The following is a 19,015-nucleotide window of genomic DNA, read 5'->3' as shown; positions in this document are numbered from 1 at the left end:
ACTGTGCACACTCTGCAACTTCCTCATTGTTAGTGGCACTTGGCTCTGCAAAAAAAGTCCACTTGTTTTAATGGAGGTGTAAGTAAGCCCTAGTAAAGCTGGTAAAAACCTATGCAGTGACTAACATGATGCGACAGTGATTTGAGGTGGGGACACATAGATGCTATTGTAATAGAAATAACAACAATATGAGTAATAAATGTCTATATACACACAGTCCAAGGAAGTCAACGAAGTAAAACACTGGCCAGAGTTGTAGCAAGTTTCCCTAGATGGAGAGCAAATAAATGAATGTTTGCTTAAAATATATTACTTTTTCTTTTTCCCCCAGTATTTTTTATTCTGGAAAAATTAATTATTTTGTATTCTTTTTTTTTCTTACACTTTGGCTGAATTCTTTGTAGACATACACATACCAATGCTTAGGTCTGTGTAGAAAAATATGTAATTTGACATTTTTACTCACAACTAACTTGTGATATTTCTAAAGCATGACCCCTTTCATGCATGACAGCTTGAGCTTTCCTGGTGTCCTTCAGTTAATGTCCAGCCCTGATCGTTCATAAAATGATAGCTTGAAAGTTTAGGCCTAAGCAGTTTTTAAACTCTTGCTGAAGGTTAGATGATTAGAACAGCAGTTGGCTACATGCTGATAGGGCTCACATTTTGTTTTACACTAAGTAATGGTGATCGTCTAGTTTAGCATTTGTGATGAATGTCTGTGAAACACTTACATAGGAGCATTGAGCTGACTTCTCAAATTGAGAAAAAACATTCTGATTTTGGCATTTAATTTTTTTAATTTTGCTTCAGTTATGAGGCTACTATATTAGACTTACCCATGCACACTTTTTTGATAAATTCACTATTCAATGTGATCATAGTGGATAAGTCTTCAAAATTCTGAAGCTTCATGATTCTGTTAGCAGCTGATGGCCCAGTCAAAGTCCTCAGTTGCTCTTCATCATATCTGCTTCCAACTCCAATTGGAAACAGGGATACCCCTAGGAAGAGAGAAAAAAAGGTTTTAACAGGCATCACACAGAAAGAGGTCTTTGCTGTCACATTTTTACCATTTGCTTCTTAAAAAAGAAAAAATCCAAAAACAAACAAACAAACAACAAAAAAACCACCACCACCTACAACAAAAAATTGGGAAAAGTTTAAAGTTTTTTCCAGCAATGAATTTTCATGTATTACTTGCATCACTCCATCCACATAGGCTAAGGACAATTAAGGGCAAAAATGATGATGCTTCAGTCACAGTGTTAGCTAAGATGAGCTCTATTAGTCCCAAGCATAATAAGATTGTACATGGTCAACAAAATGCAACTGCACACTCAATGACAACATCTTCACTTTTTTCAAATGTAAAAAAATCTCAGTATGTTGTTTTCTTTGTTTAGTTACCTAGCAATTGGATTTTTTTCAAGCCATTTAATTAAGAAGTAATAGTTGTTATTTTGTTCATGCCTTATTTAATAGCTCCCAAAGCAATCTACAGAGGAAGTCACTGTTCCTCAGTTGAACACCTGAGGAAGCTGAGGTACAGACTGCAGCCAGAAAACTTAAAAAAATGTCATGCTGCACATATTGATACTAAAAGCATATTCCTGTATAGTTCAGTACAGAATCTGATCAAAACTTCTATTTATTATTATTGCAGTGAACCTTTCAGGAGTCACTGTACTGCAACAGTGTTGAATTTATAATATTGGATCACATTTCTGTCATCCCTGTCTGTCCACAGAAACTGGGAAAATGAAATGCCACTAATTTGTGAAGCCTGTTCCACTTAAATTGCAGATTGGTCCTAAATTTGACAGTAATTCAAAGGCATCTTCATCAGGCTGGTTTTGTTCAGACCTGTTTCTTACCAGAATGTTACACACAGCAAATCCATATCAGTATACTTACGTATCAGTGCCTTAATTTTTCATCCTTTGTTCTAATGAATTACTTTAAAAGCAACAACTTTGTTTAAAAATAGTGACAGCAAAATGGCATTTACTGTTCATTCTTGCAGAACGTGCAGCAGCCTCCACAGTGTCTTCTGATCTCCCTGACACGATGACTATTGCGACTTTTGATGCACTCGGTCTCCCTCCATGGGATTCTGACATTGCATTCTGAACCACAAAATCAATGGCTCTTCCTAAGAAGAAATGAAGAGATATATACAATAGAAAAATCATAGCAGGCTATAAAATTAAATCTTACTTTATATTAGTAGGTTATACAGTACTGGAAAATACTATTCTTAAAGGACGTTTCATGTTTGCTTTATTGCTGCTACATGAAAGCTATTAAAAACCTACCAGTACTATTAATGCATCCCAACACAGGAGGACAATACATAGCTCCCCAGTCTCTGAAGTAATGGGAATTTTACTACCTTTTCTTAGCCACAAGGATAAAGTTACATGCCTCTAGTAGTTACCTTTTCTGGAAGTATTATCATTGTGTCACACAAAAGGAAAGAAGATTTTGTAGAATATGTACTTATTTTCCAGTTGCAGAACAACAGTGACATCCAGTGGCTAACTGATCTGCAACTTCATACCATCCTGAATTGTGCACAGAAGTTGCTCAGCTCCCACATAAGATTTAGGCCTTTCCTAATTCGGTCAACTTTTTCTATGTCTGTGAAAACCGTATCTTGCATTCCTACTAATCAGCAACGACTTGAAATCTAGACTCAGAATAAAGCATAATAAAACTGGGTGATCAATATTATAAAAACAAAACAAAACACCAACAGCAAAAAACCCACAAAACACATGATGAAATTCTACCTTAGCAGCTACCAAATCACAAACTTGCTTAGATGGGTAGCTGCTCCCCTTTCATTTAACATCTGTGAACACTCAGGCAAATTTTTATTCAAAATCATGACTTCAGCAAGAAAGCACTTTGCTAGTACTTGTATTTAGATATGTATTTGCACAAATATTTACACTAGGAACCATGACATACAGCTTTCTTAAAAGCTCCTTTGGTGTTGGAAGTTATCAGCTCAGGAAGCAGAAATGATATCGTGTGACTGATTTGACATTCAGGGCAAACAGTGAACAGTGAATAATAAATACTTGAAAGACTAGTTCATCTGAGTAGCTGCAACAACTGTGGAGCAGAAATATGTTTGCCTGAGGACTTCACTGAACAATTTTAAATAATGAACACATTTGTAAAACACTGCAAGTCAGATCACAGATAATTCACCAGCACACCCCCAGAATACCTTAGCACACTTGAACACTTTGCATTTCATGTCTTCTTTCATCATGTCACCCACCCCTTTTCACTGCTCAAAGCACAGATCCTTTTCCCAAGCTGCTGGAAGCATGGGCAGCCTCTAGGAAGCTCACTCAGCACATGTGCTATTGATAACACAGCAACAACAATTGGATATTCTACAAGGCTTTAGTTAGGATTTCAGAAATAATTTACCCCTTGGAAGAATCTAGCCTAGAATAGGTATCTGGAAAAAGCCCAAATGTTTCCTTTGCCACAGTATTGGTTTGGAGGTGACATTCCCACCTCAAATACTGTTGCCTCATACACCTCACAGTCCCTGACTGAAAGCCTCATATCCCTTTCCACTTTATCCAGCCACCTCTTCTTCCCCATTAGCCCATTTTGACTATTTCCTCCTCTGAGACTTACCCTGTCTTCACGTGTCATCTCTCCACACAGATGCCCAAAACTAAAGAGAAGAGCTAGGACCCACTAGGAACTGCTGCCAGGCCCTGTTAGACTGCAGGAAGAGGATCCCCACCAATTTCTCCTCCTGTAAGCTGTCATTACCTTCACCAGCAATCTCCTGTCTAGAGAGGGCCACACATTTTCCCAAGCACTAATTTCCAAACAGAAAGATGCATGCTTGTTTAAGTCCAAATGTTTCCTGTTTTGTTTTGTGTTTTTAAATGTCAATTATGATCAGGAGGAAAAAAAGAAAAAAAAGAAAAAAAAGACACAAATCAACAGAAAGCTTTCAAAAATATTTAAGAGCAAAATTAGATGTTTCTCTTTGTTTCTTGCAATGCAATGATTATCTTTTATTCAGTTCTTCCAACTGCATGGATTCACTTCATTCCTATAATTTGATTTTCATTTCCACTATAATTCTGAATTCTGTTTTGTATGCAAAACAAAAACACTTTTGAGGTTTTGTCCAGTTAAAACTTCAAAATTTTGGATGTTTTTGTACTTGCAACAAAATATATTTTGAAACAGTATTATTAGGTGGATGATGGCAATTCCATTCCACAAACTACTATTCCTGACCAGAAAACAATAAGTAATCCCAGGTATCAACTGCTGCCCTACACAGCTGTCTCACAATCTTTGCTACAAATGGTTTTGTCTCCCAGTAGTTACTCTGTATGTCTGTAGAGGTAGATGTTAGATGTAGAATGGCATATTAGCTATAAATAACTAAGGGATAAAACAAAATACAGAAAATAATATTACTGTATTCCAATCCCTGAGATTGCTCCAGCATGGTCACTGTGCCAGAAAATTGACTCATTTCCCTTTTGTCCTATAAATAATTACTATTAAAAAAAAAAAAAAAAAAAGTACTTTAGGTTTTAACTTTCAAATATTTTAGGTTAAACTTTTGTACAGTAAGAATCACAAACAATATTTCATTCATTTGTGAAAAGTACTTGGAATTCCTAAATTCCTATGTTTGTCTTTTTTTTAATGACCCTTTGACTTTTGTGTGGTTGGTGTGGTCATCAGCTGCTCCAGTTCCATTTCTTTTTTTCCTATTAATTCTAAATTTTCAGAAACTTCCATACATATCTGTAAACTGGAAAATCCATTATTTTTATAATTTCTAATCAAGAAATCCAGTTTCATTGCAACAGAACCAGGGACTATTTCAAAGTCCCCAAAAAACAATTCCTCAATGTAACGTATGGAAAAATTGTTTTAGTGTACTAAGAACTCTTTGTATTTCTAGCCTAATTTTGAAGCCAGCTCTAGAGAAAGAGCCAGGTGTCTGAAGCCGTGATCAAATGAACATTTTTGTCCTGCTAGAGGGACTGAGGAGGTCCCCATCTCAAACTGGAAGATGCGATTTCTCATCTGTTTGTCGCTACGTATCACCAGGAAGGGTGGTGACATACTCCTCAGAGGCCATAATAAAAATATTGACTCCTAATAAACCAACCATCTTGAACATTTTATCACTAGTAGACTGCAACATAACAATAATCTGCCATTTTCATATCAATAAAGGAAATTTTAAACGTTTACACTGAAAAAAATATATCGCCAAGCACAAGGCTGTATTAAGACTGGAAGGAGAGTATGCATCATCTTGGACATAACTAAACTAGCTTTAAAATTACCAGATCTGAGCCACACAAGCTTCAGCCTTAATGAGACCACCTTGAGTCTTGTAGACCCCTTTAGTAGCTGACATCTCGGCTGCTGCTGGCACCACTACAGCTTTGTTCTGACATGCCCACATACATTGCAAATGCACCTCTGGCTGCTTTAGTGCCGTAGCAAGCTCCTGGCAGAAGGAAGGGTCCACTCAGAAGTGCACCAGCTGGGCATGTTCTCCCAGTCCCCTGCAGCTGATGCTGCTGCCCACCCAGCCATGCAGTGACCTGCCTCAGGCCACTCACCGTGTCCCAGAAATAGCCATTCTAAACCAAAACAAAAAACATTTGTTTTCAGTCATTTTGGCCTTTCTCTCAGCTCACTGAAGGCCCAATGCACATCCCTTCACACAGAAGGAAGGCAGTGTAAGTGTGCAACTGTGCAGTATCAGGGGGCTGGGGACGGGCCCTTCTGCAGCAGCTTGCTCTTAAATCTGTTTAGCTGTATGGGACCACATCATCAGGTGTTTATTTCAGTGATGGACTCCAGAGAAAATCCAAAGAAAATCCAAAATCCAAATTCTGTTAACAGAAAATACCCTAAAATCCAGCTTCATAAAACAACAGTTGTTTTTTTTCATCTTTAAAGAATATCCAACAGTGGCCAAAACTTTATTTGACAATCTTATTAGCCCCAGTGAAGTGAATGGGAGGTTTGCTATGGGCTTTAAAGGTTACATACTTTTAAGGATTTTTCTCTGTGTGTGAACATGACCCTAAACCTGGACTAGCAGTCGACATGTTCCTACATACTGAACATAGGAGTAAATTATGTTAGTCTCATGTATTATTGTCGCAAATTGTTTCTATTCCTCACACATACAGTGCACTACAAAAGAAAAAAAAAATGCAACAGCCTGAAAAAATGGGCTTTGGAAGCAGAATGGCTTCTATACTCACATGTATTTTAGGCATTAAACATACAACCCATGAGAAATCAAGATGGAAGTCTCAAAGCCAAAAGCTTCATCACATACAGGAGAATAAGAGAATTGAAAGCAACATAACATACAATAACATCTGTTCCCAGTGACCATGGATGTGATGGGGAGTGTAACTCTGGTCATCTGTCCCTGACCTCTTGCCTCCTAACACGGTATAATGATGTTGATCTTGGTAGGCATAATGGTCACAATTAATTTCACACATGCACACACGGAACTCCTTCCCAAATTTGACCATCTAAACGTTTATCTGGATAACTGAACAGAAAGATATAGCTTGCAGGAACACTGAGCCCCCAGCAGGCTTTCAGGTCACTCAGTAGATTAGGGTCATTAGTCTTTTGGCATATCCATGGAAAAAATACAGATAAATAAAAATTTAAAAAAATATCTACATGGGCCACTTCAGAAATGGCAGGTTAATAATTCCAAAGACTGTCTGCACATAATGGCACAGCATCTTCCCTGCATCTTTCAGTGCTGAAACACTCCTAACTACACTACAAAGTACAAAACAAAAGTAATACTTGGAATAATCATTAAAGCAAAAATCAACAAATATATCCTACAAACACAGGGGGGAAAAGGGAGAAGGTGGCATCACTGCACAGTATTCTCCTCTCACCTAAGACTATGAACATTGGATGCTGGACTTCTGACAGTCAGAAAAGGCTCTGTAAGAACATTTTTCTGGTCTCCTTGAACAAGACTATTCAATAAGGGTTAATCAGCTGAATTTTTTTTTTTAAATGATCTGATACATTTTCAAACCAAACTCATATTCTGAAGCAATAATTCAGAATGTTTCACATAGTGGTTCCTACACAGACTGAAAGCTGATTAAATGGACATAAACAAGTTTTGAGGACAAATACTGGGCTGGAGGTGTTTACTGGGAGTCTACAGGGAATTAACCTAGATTCTCCCTTATTGAATAATTTCATTAATGATTCAGAAAAATGTGTAAAAAGGCATGCTAATCTGGGCCACAGATATTAGATTGGGAGCAATTATGAACATCATGGAATACACTGAAAGAGCACAAGGTACCCTAGAAATGTCTGAGATACATCCAATAAATAAATAAATAAATAAATAAAAATTCATCCCCGAATAAGCCAATCTGGAGGAAAATAAACCAATACACAGACATTTAATGGTTTAGTAGGTGCCTCAGGGGAAGCAGGAACTGCTTAAAAACAAGCTTTGCAATTGTTTTCTTTAATTTTGTCTGAAACAAGGAATAAAACATAAAGCCCCTGTGAGGGTCTGTGAAGTTGTGACAGACTGAGGATTCCAGCTAGGCGGAGGTTCCTGCTGCGAACTTGTGAATCTGTGCCTTAAGTGGCCTCAGTGGTTTCACTAACACTTCTGCAACATCTCAACAAAAAAAAAAAAAAAAAAAAAAAAAAAAAAAAAAAAAAAAGTACTATAAGAGATCTTAATCACACACAAGTACTGAAAGCTACCTGGGAAAGAAGTAAAAAATAAATGGCTTCTCGGCACTTGAAGAGAAAAATCCACAGGCTGAGAAGCTGGTGGATAGTCCAGAATGCATCTATTTAACCAAGGACTTGTCTAATCAGGAACAGCTTCACTAAGATAATCCTTGAAGCTGGTATTTATATCTTAATTTAGGATCTTGACTAGACAGTTAATTTTGGTTGGCTGGTTTGTTTGTTTGTTTTTGTGGTTTTGTTGTTTTCGTTGTTATTGTGGTTTTTGTTTTTATAACTGAAAATAACACTTTTGATTTTGAAATAAAATAGCTATTGCAAACCTGTTGCACAGATCAATGCTTTAAAGAGTCAATTCTCAGTATATTGATATTCTGGAATTAACGTGTGGCAATTAACAATACCTGGAATCTTCATGAACAGGACAGATTTGTCAGTCCAACAACCCACCGGCACTGAGGCCCCAAGCCTTCTCCTCTGCTCTCCTGTCTCTATAGTTGCAAATCCTGCATTTCTCTTGCCACCAAGGGGTTGTGATGACCATGGGCTCCACCAGAACCACATTCAACTTACAAAACGTTTAAGAGATGAAGTAAAAAAAAAAAAAAAAGTAAAAACACCAAAAAAAACCTGCTAGGACAATGAATTCAAATAGCTCAAAGAGACTAGTAGGTACCCAAAGATGGATTCAGAAAGGAACTGACACCACCAATTCAGAAACAGGAGTGGGAAAACAGGAGAGGAAGACCTCTGTCTTTCAGTGGATGGGAGCCCTTAGATCACAAGAGCTGCTGGTGAAACCATGGACTTCAGCAGGAGGTGGGGGCTGCATTTTGAAAATTGTGCATAGTCCACATCACTCAGGGCAGAGATCTGCATCAAGAAAAGTTCTATGGAGGACTTTTACTTCCTAAACCACAGAGGGGGTTTTATATAATTTATACCATCTTAATCATAATAGGCTAAGCTCAGTGCTGCTATTCAAATATGTTAATAGCCATAGAAAGTTTCAGTTAAAATAGTAAGGGGTTTTTTTCCGAAGTGGCAGGGACAGGGATGCGGAACTCACACATATTCCCTTAACAGTGCTTTTAATATGGATAAACCACATAGATCATACTTCCTCCAAATTTTGAGTCTGAGTCAGGCAGTGGGTATGGAAAACATCAGCCTGAATGAGCTGCTTTTACTGAAGGTATAAGCAATGAAAATCATGGTTTTATAAAGCATTAAGTGACATTTACTGCAGAGATTGCTCCCTGTGCTCCTTGTGATGCTTCTGAATACCAATGGATGCTGAACAGAGACATGTTTATGTGATTCTCAGTTCTCTTGCATAGATCACTTTCAGCTGAATGAAGTCTTATACAGTTAGCTATTGCTTGTAGTCACCTAAGAAATAACTGAAAAAAAGAAAGCTGAAGTTTCACACAATTTCATTATGTCTGAATGTCCCTAGAGCTTCTTCTCAGTAGGTTATATGAGCCAAAATTTCATAATGTTATCTTGTTACATAAGCATGGGAAAGCTTTGTGGTATAGGTTGCTCTTTTCTGCTTATGCCCTCAAATACTCAGTAGCTTTTCATTATTTCTTACTAATAAAATTTATCTCTCTCCTGGAGTTTCCTTATAGTTAAATGAAACAGAAAAGGGAACACTTTCTGCAGTAAGATTTTTGCACTGATGGCAACAGGATAGTGTTTCTACCATAGGAAAGCCAGTGTAAATGAGAAGAAACAGCTCTGGTCTGATAGTAATGATATTTTTGATAGGTAAATCCTGATCAAGCCCTCTGTAGGCTAGAAAATATTTCCAAATCTGCCTAGGGAACCGCAACATCCAGACTGAGCCACATACACCTTTTAAGCAGCCTCTGTATTTCCAGAGGCCCAAACACAGAATAACTTGAATGACCAGCATTTCCCATGGATGTCGAGCCTCCTACACAGTCAGCCGAATTCACACACATTACAAGGTGCAGGAGAGGACCACAGTGACTTATTTTCATTACTTCATTTGGGAGGAACTACTTTGACTCTATTCCATTTTGGTTCATTATACCACATCCCTCATCATGGTCTCTGAGCATTTTCCAATGAGACATAAACAAATCACTAACGAGTATGTCATGTGGCTGCCTCTCCTCTTTCATTTCCCAAAGGTAATGTTTTCTCTGTTTATCCTGCAGTTCAGTATGGCTTACTACACACATTACATGGAAGGCTTCATGAAACTTATCTATTTGTGTGTAACAATTTATCCCACAATGAGCCCATAGAAGTCTCATCAGCCATCTGGTATTTTTATTTCTCCAGGCTGAGAAAGTAATCATGGCTAATCCTCCTGCGAACTATGGAAGTCAGGTTTTATTTCTCACTTTTCTGCACCAATAACTCTTTACAGTCTGAAGTAGGCCAAAGACCCTAAAAATCTGTGTATTCCCCAACTCTTACAGGACCCTAATGCTAGGTGTCTGACAAAGGAAATGTGGTTCCAGTCCAGAAGAACAAAATTCTCAAGGTATTTGGTCAAAGATCAGATATGCCGTAGGAGAACCATTTTTTGCTGAACCCTACAACTGATACATGTGTGTGTACCGAATTTCCACAGACCCAGTGGGAAATCTGTGTTATGTTTTAACATGGGAATATTGAAGTGGACATGTTTTCTAGGATGTAGATTGCTGGAACAGAAGATGATGTTTCACAAGTAGTTCTTCAACTAAGGTGCCACCTTAGGCAATCCTTGATCCTTGGTACGATCTCCAGCCTTGTGCTACCCTAAATCCTTGTGGGACCAGCACAGCAACTTGCACAAGGGAACTGAACCACCTATAATATAACTACTGTTTTGCTAAGCTATTTTTCAACCAGGTCAGTTACACTGGCTCAACACAGAGTAACAAACATCTGGTGAGGGTAGCTATTGAAGTCAGCATAAGCAGATATGCTGCTAAACATCTAATCAACTAATTGATGTTGAAAGGTTAGTGATCAAAGTCTTAGTAATCATGTTTTTCTTGCTTGAAACATAATGAATACAAATCCTGATAATTACTTCAAGGCTAAAAAGAAAACAGTCTTCTTCTTTCCAAAATACATTAGGATAAACCCTAATTTGAGTAACCTACAGATACATTTTGATACAGAAAATAGAAGATATACCAAGAAATACACATATAGTAAATATATAAGTGAACTAAAAAAAAAAAAAGAGTCCTACTGCAGAACATTGCCACAACAGCACTGACATAAACTGGTGATTTGGGACAGGCTATATTTAGTCAGTTTTTTTGTTTTGGGGTTTTGTTTTTTTTTGTTTTTTTTTTTGGTGTGTGGTTTTTTTTTTTTTTCCCCTTTTGTTTAAATATCAACATCACTCACCTAGTCTGGTAGGACCTTGTTCCCTTTGTTGAATTGCATGCACCATCTCTACAAGCGTTTCAGTCTCTTGAGGCACATTCCATGAAATTTCTAGATTATTTTCCCTGGCATACTGGAGAACTGACACATGCATTGAAGTATTGCCTGAAGTAGAAAGCAGAAAATTAAGATTTGAAGCAGTGTATACAAATTTTTTAAAATGAATCTAAAGGATACATTATGGTTGTGTTTTACATGAGCACAACTAGATAGCAAATTTCCATCAGAGTGTGAAAGATACATTTTCAATCCAAAGATCAAAACTGAACTATTCTCAAGTGAAAAAAAAAAAAGATGCTAGTACTGCTGAAAACAGTTGCTTTTCTTTCAGAACTCAGCATGAAGTATTTTACCTCAGACTAATTTGACCATGATTGGAGAACTTTGTAATCTCCAAATATTATTCCTTTTCCATTTTAAAATGCTTTAAACATCACTTTTTTTAATGTGCACATTGTTTTGCAATAGTGGTAGTTTGATGCCCCATTTTTCTGGTGGGCCAGGCTCCCCAGATGACTAAATTTCATGCAAATTTCTCTCTGTCATACATCACTTGAGTGACACGCATCAAGCTGCAGCATGGAATATGGTGCACCCAGGGAACATGACGTGTAAAGGGGAGTGAAGAGAAATTCCAAGTTCTGCTATTTTCTGACATCCTCCTTCTTTTGTACATTATGTAAGAAGTGTGAACAAAACTATTAACAGAGGGTTCATATAGATAGTTAATGAATATCAGACTTGCAGAATTGAACTGAGCAGTACATTGTTCACAATGATCACATGTATCTCTTTTCATGGTCTTAGAAGGACTTCTGTATATGGAAGATATTTATATATATATATATATATATACAGCATATTATTCTTTATCAATGCTTTGTAAAATATTTATTAATGGAGTTAATAATAATTATGATTACATATACCCAAAAGTTGCAGCCCTGTATTGATCTGAATGTTTTCTACTCTGAATGTTGTCTACTCACAGTTTTTCCACAGTCTTCTTAACTATTTTAAAATCAGGGCCGTAATGAGGAATCATTTCATAGCTACAATATTATTGTCCTGTTGTTAATGATGCAACATTTGCTCCTACAGGCTTTAAATATAAGGAAAGTAGCTATGTTAAAAGAAATTGTCTGTTGTTTTATTGTTTAGTTTTTGTTTATTTTTCTTGGCTTGCTTCTCTATATCTTGCATGTATACAATTTTCAGAAACAGAGGGTCTTCCACGTACAGTCTCTAAAAAAATCTAAGTCATTCTAGACATACAGAAATGCTAACTTTTCCCAGATGAACTCTCTAATTAGTACAAGTGCTAGTAATCACCTCTTTCAGTAAGTACAGTTATAATTCAAACTCAGTACCAAAATGCCAGCAGCAACAGCAGTTGCTCCGTGGAAATGGATGAATGCTGAATTGAAAAAGCACAATTCTGATCAAAAATTCAGGTTTGTTAAGAAAAGTGCTACCGGGAAAAATGCAGCATCCTGTGCAGCCCCTGCCACGTGGATGGACATTTCACAAGGACACACAATGTTCTGATTTACTATGTGTGCCACATGGTTCCTTCACACATGGTCCCTTCATGTATATGCAGGATATGTGGCATTCTGCCAGGGTGGCTGCACTGATAATATCTGTGCTGAATGATGTAACTAGAGATGTATCTCCCATCAGCACGTACTCTGCAGGCTCAGTGGGTTTAGCACTCCCAGAAAGCGTCTGTCATTCAACATGGGTAGGGAAATAAATCTTTAAAAGTCTGTTCCAGCACTCTAGGTTAGACAAAAAGGTCTGATGAGAACCAAAAATGCACATTCCAAAGACCGCAACCTTGTAGTAAGACCAAACCTGAAATAAAAACCCTCTGAATTTTCCATTCTTACTTGAACCAGAACTGAATTGTAATTATCATTTTCAAGGCTGTTGAACTTAATCCAGAACTGAATCAAAATCGAGCATTTAGTTTTGCTTTTCTGCCACAGAGTAATAGTTCGGCTAAATTTCCATTGTGTGACAGGGATGTCTTTGCCTGTTTGGCACATATGCATCTTATGTCCTTTAAATGGAAGTGCTCATCAGAGCTGCTGTCCTAGATATTCCTCATCACAGAGTTCCCTGAATTGGATGCGAAATCTTTATTCATCTGAGCCAGAGCAGCTTTGTGTGGGAGGAAACTCAATTGTTTCTGAATCAAAAGCTCTGCTTTCCCCAATATAAACTTCAATTTTTTTGAGGGATCAGACTCAGTCCTTTAAAAAGAAAGATTAAAAAAAAAACCTATACTGAGATGGTATTTTGTCCTGTATAAGCAAATAAAATACAAAATCTCTTCATCTGTTTGAGGTAAAAGAGAGATACATACTAATCTCAACACTTTCAATAAATGCCCGCACAAAGTTTTTCATTTCCTCAAACTCTGATGCTCCAATATTGGAACTTCCATCCAGAAGAAACATGACATCTATTGGTTTGTTGCAGAATTCTGAGGAGGGGGGACAAAAAAAAGAAAAAAAAAAAGGTTATTTATACATGATTACCAGAAGTAACATTTGCTAATCTATCAGTAGGAGCAGAAAGGGCAGAGATGACACCTGCGTTTTTGAGAAAATGAAGCAAGATAATGATCAGTTGAGACAATGAGTGATGCCCCTTCAATGAAAGCCTTAAGATTTATATACAGTGAGATACATGGATATTTCAATTCTTGCTTTTCTACTAATGCTATTTTACTCTAGAGGACTAAAACAAAAACAATAGTAAACAAAAAAAACCCACAAACACACAAACCAACCAAACAACAAACAAAACGCCACCATATAAAACCAAAGCAGCAAACACAATCAAAAAACCACAAAATACACCATGCCTTGATTGGCCCTGGCCTGGGGGGAGGGGGTAGAAATCTCTTCAGGAAAAAGGAAGTATATTCTCATCTGCTTTCCTCAAATTAACTTTTTTTCTTTCTTCTGTTAACTCTCCAACCTATCTAATAAATGGAGCCAAGGATTTCTGAGCTTAGAGAAGAAAGGCTGCAGGTCAGTACTGCTGAACTGAGGCAGCATCCTCACACTCCAGCGAACATAAATGATCCTTCCTTGGCCTTTGGACAACAAGATACCAAAGGAGATATGGGAATCCTCTTCAAATTTCAGTGATGTGAGGGGGAAATGAAGGAGACAGGACAGAGGAAAGAGGAAATGATACAGAAATTACATCCAACTTTACCTGGATTTTTTGTCCAAAGTTTACGAGAACAGCATGACTGCAGCACTAATTCAGGTGCTTCTTCAATAAGTCTGCTATAACTATGTAAGATTATTGGGTTATTAGGCTGGCTGATCTTTTTGAGCTCTTGGATACTTGCATTGGGGGTTATGCCAATGGGAATAAAATTTATGCTTCTGGGAGGTCGTGTGATTACATCAGTGGAAGGGTTGGATGACACCATATATACCAAGTGGGGAACATCTTGCCTGCCCCCATTCACTGGTGCAAATGTGTGTTTGGAAATATAATCAAGGGCATTCCCAGTGTTGGTAGCCTTCCCTCCTTGGTAGGGTATGCTCCTCACCTTCTCAACAATACTTTCCTTTGACTGTATTTCCCTAAAAGAATACTCCAGAGTGACAGTCTCTGAATACTGCAGGACCGTAACATGAATATCTTCCTGTCCTACATTCATTCCTACGATCACTCTCTCAAGAAACTTCTTGATTATATTGAAATTTTCCGCCCCTACATTGTCAGATCCTTCCACAATAAAAGCAATGTCCAACATTTTTCGGGTGGGATTTTCTGAGAGAGGTTGTGTTGTTGTGAGATTCAAAGCGGGAAATAACACACTGGATATTGTTGGAGTGGATGTAGCTTGTAACAGAGAACTTTCCTCAGGTCCAAGATCACATAGATGATCAATGAGGAGATCCTTATTATCCATTAGCTCTAATACATTGTTCATTAGGAAGGCTCTATTATCTGGTGACTGCTTTTCAATGAACCTGATTTGCTCCACATTAACATATGGTCCAATCCCTATAGGCATTACTGCAATTTTTTTATTCTTCAAAGCTGTAAGGATGCTGCGGAGTTTTCCTGGAGACTTGCTGGCTATAAATAGCACTGCAATTCTGGCAGCATTGGTCCTTTCTGCTTTACCAAACACATGAAACACAGTGTATTTAAGAACTTCAGAGGCAGATGCTACTTCATCACCGGTGTATTTTATGCTTTGGACAATTTTTCTCATCTGGGACTGTGTTTTGATATCTTTAAGGCCAAGATAGATTGTGGGGCCAGCCCTATACACTAGAATTGACACTCGGATTTTCTTTTGGGAGATGTGGAGTTTCTTCATCATGCCAGTTATGAATGTCTTCAGCTGTTCAAAGTCCTCTTCTGACAGTTTATTGGAGCCATCCATTAGGAAGGCCAAGTCCATCATCTTGCTGCATGCGTATTCACTGGCTGGCAGTTCAATGTCCTCCTCTGGAGCAGGTGTTGTTGGCACTGGGGTTTCCTCCACTGGTTCACAGGCTACACAGGTTAAGTTCTTCCCTTCACACATACTACAAAAAAAAATCAACAAACTTAGCTGTAAAAAAAAATCAGTACTTATAACTACACATCACCCACATGTAATAAAAGAACTTCCATACAAAAATAAACATCTCAAAAATACAGCAATACCAAAACGTGATGCGAGTTATTTTTTCCCCGCTTCATTTCCCCACAACTTACCACAAGCTATTGAACAGCTAAATCCTATATGTTCATGCATGGTTGTTTAGATCCGGGAAACATATGACAAGTTATGATGTGACTGACAGAAAATTCTCCTTGTAACAGCCTTTGGCAGAATGTGTAAAATCTGTGTGCGGAAACTGTCTCAAAATCCACTGAGCCTGAGCAATACAGCTGCCTTCAAGCCACTGGTGGACTGAACTGGCAGATCTGGCATGTTTCACAAGGAAGAAAAACGTGAGGCAAACTGGAGGCATCTAGCACTAATTAAAATCACAGAATAGGAAAGATGCTTTTAGCTCTGATATGACTTAGCAGACTCTGAAAAGGCTAGGTTTACCTAGGTTTTGACCTCAGTGAAAACAATATGCAGCCTTTTTTCTGCCTCTAAAGTGCATTACTTTCCTTTTCTTTTTCCTGACTTTATTTTGTTTTGAATTCAGCTTTGGCATATGTTTGTCCTTTTTTTTTTCTTTCTTATGCCCTTATTATCTTCTTCTCATTCACCATGTTCTCTGTTTCTGTCCTTTTTATCGTACCAAATGATGTATTTCATCTACAGCTTTTTTTCCTCTTTTTATTCCTATTTGTCTTCCCTAAACATCTGAATTCACCTCAGTCAGTACATTTTTCAATTCCATTTTCCATGCCAGGTCCCATTTTTCCTTTTTCCCCATCTCTGCCTTTTCCACTGTGCACCTTTCTGTGCTCCCAGGAGATTTTTCACCTCTGTCACCCTTCACCTTTCAGGAACTTGTTTATAGGCCATCTCTTTGTATCTTTAGCAAGGCCTTAACACTTCTTCCCTAAGTCCTGGTTGTATGATTCACACCACTTCTCAGAGTGAAGAACATGACTGTACTTATGCATGAGGTGGTACAAACTCAGCCAATATACTTCTCTTGTCTTACTGGACAGTGTAGAAAACAGAAAAGAAAAAGTTTATGGAAGAGGAAGGACTCAAAAATGCTTGTTTCCACTACCAGAGAAAACCATGGATGTACAATCTAAACAAGCCAACACTGGAAGAAGGTGCTGTTTTGCAGGAAAACACTGTTTTATATGTGGCATCTCAGATTAAGTTCTCCCGGTGCTATGTTCTATTCAAGCTGGTTTTAGTGTCTTCTTAATTGAACGATGCACAGCTACTTTTGGCATTAACATATAGCAACAGAAGATTTATTATTTTAATCCTAATATGAACGAGTCTCTTCTAGTTTCCAATTTCCTTTGGATATTTGCTATAAAATTCATTTTTGTGCAATAATTTCTATTGTTTGTACAGATGGTGTAGTCATCTAAATTAGGTGACAGCTATGCAAAAGGATGTTTCCCTGGTGAGGTAAGTTTTCCTAATGTACTGAAATCTTTTGTGAGCAGTGGCCAGTGTATCAACATTTAAGATAAATTATTATTAAGGATTCGAAAAATTAGAGAACAGAGACGCATTTATGAAGGTTCTTTTTTTGACCTTTTGGTGGAATTCAAGGTTCTTCGTGTATAATGTTAAAAAAAATAATTAAAAAAAATTAAGCGATCAGCCCAACAGTCTCATGCCCTGGTTTTATGGCACAGATGTATGTTATCCTCGGCAAGAGGCCAGAAATTCAAAATTCTTACCCATTTAGAGCTTCTGTGAGGTTCAGAGTATTTGGAGCTAACATGTTAGTCTGGACTAATATCTCCCACAGTTTTACAACTCAATTTCTAGTAAATTTGGCCAAATTCAAGATAGAAAACTCCCCTGTATTCACAGTGTTATGAGTAACAAGTGAAAGTATCCATTGAAGGTCTAGACAGCCAGAGAATGCCAGACTTGCAGATACTACAAACTCTGGCATAATATGCTACTGGGCAGTACACAGAATGAAAATCAGGCTCTGTTACATTGTAACTGAAGGCCCCAATCAGGCGTGATGCATGGCATCGTGCACCCTGCCATTAATTCTATCATATTTGAAAACACATGCAGGCAGGATCAGGCCACAGGATATCATCTTAAAATATTGGGGAAATCGGTTTTCCAGTAATAATACACAATTGCAACTGGTAATAATCTCAGTGAGTTCTAGACTGAGTGTACATTCAGATTTTTCACTGTATGTAGGATTTTTTTAGTACTGGCAAAAGGTAAGTCTGATGGCTTTATTGATGTTGAATCACACCTTACACAAAAAGAAGTGGAACATCTGAAGCCAGTGGGGCCACCTACACATGAGAAAAGGACTTTTTTGAAATAAATTTATGAATTTCACTACCTTAAATTCAGCTGACAACCTATAATCCCAACCATCACTAAAAAATTTCAGTTTCAGATTGTATGCAAAGGGATATTGACAGCAAAGGGTTTCTTATTGATGCGGATGTTCTTAATCTCTCTCCTTTTATCCTACTCAAGAGGCATTCAATTTCACTACATAAACCCATCATACCAAGATCGACAGCGCTGTGGATCACCTCTGTTCAAAATTATTCGCTTTCCATGTGGGATCTTGACATCTTCAACTGCACACACAGGACAGTCTTCTGGACTGATACAATCCAGTGACAGTTCATCAAGTATTTTCCCTGTTTCAAAATAGCACAGTAGTATAAAGATGCCAATTTTCATGAATCAAAAAACTAATCATTGCATTTACCTTGCTAAAAAAATAAAAAACAACACACCACAAACCCAAAAAAACTCTGCCTGTGTTATCATCACTGCCTGTTTGACACAGAGAAGTATTTCCTTATTTCATAACCACTTTTATTTAGATATTGGAAGTACTTGACCCAATGTATAACCTGCAACAGTCAGTACCATACAGAAGGTGAATACATCTTTAGAATAAAGCATTGAAGATGACAGGAGAAAATGTCTTTTTCTTTTTTACATGGATATTATTTATTTTGCCCAGTATCCCCTACCTCACCCTGGTCAGAGATACCAGGGCCCAGAATAGCTATTTTGGGTCTTAAAATACCTGCTTTCTTTGCCTTCACATCTTATATTTGTTCATCTGAATTTTCCCTCTCCTTTAAGATCTTGCTCATCTTTTACTCT

General features: G+C 37.6%; 1 protein-coding gene across 1 annotated transcript in view; it reads right to left on the bottom strand.

The window, feature by feature from the left end:
• VWF (von Willebrand factor) overlaps positions 1-19,015 on the bottom strand; it is a 146,842-nt gene that overhangs the window by 54,634 nt on the left and 73,193 nt on the right. The window contains exons 27-32 of the mRNA XM_005510516.3: positions 18,402-18,537; positions 14,455-15,794; positions 13,592-13,711; positions 11,182-11,325; positions 2,012-2,155; positions 840-1,004 (exon numbers count right to left, since the gene is read on the bottom strand). Coding sequence (XP_005510573.2) covers positions 840-1,004; positions 2,012-2,155; positions 11,182-11,325; positions 13,592-13,711; positions 14,455-15,794; positions 18,402-18,537 — 2,049 coding nt within the window. The remainder of the gene's footprint in view (positions 1-839; positions 1,005-2,011; positions 2,156-11,181; positions 11,326-13,591; positions 13,712-14,454; positions 15,795-18,401; positions 18,538-19,015) is intronic.

This window comes from Columba livia, chromosome 1 (genome assembly GCF_036013475.1).
Source record: "Columba livia isolate bColLiv1 breed racing homer chromosome 1, bColLiv1.pat.W.v2, whole genome shotgun sequence".
NCBI classification, from domain to species: domain Eukaryota; kingdom Metazoa; phylum Chordata; class Aves; order Columbiformes; family Columbidae; genus Columba; species Columba livia.
Note: the sequence above shows the minus strand (reverse complement) of the source record. Positions and strands in the feature narration are given on the sequence as shown.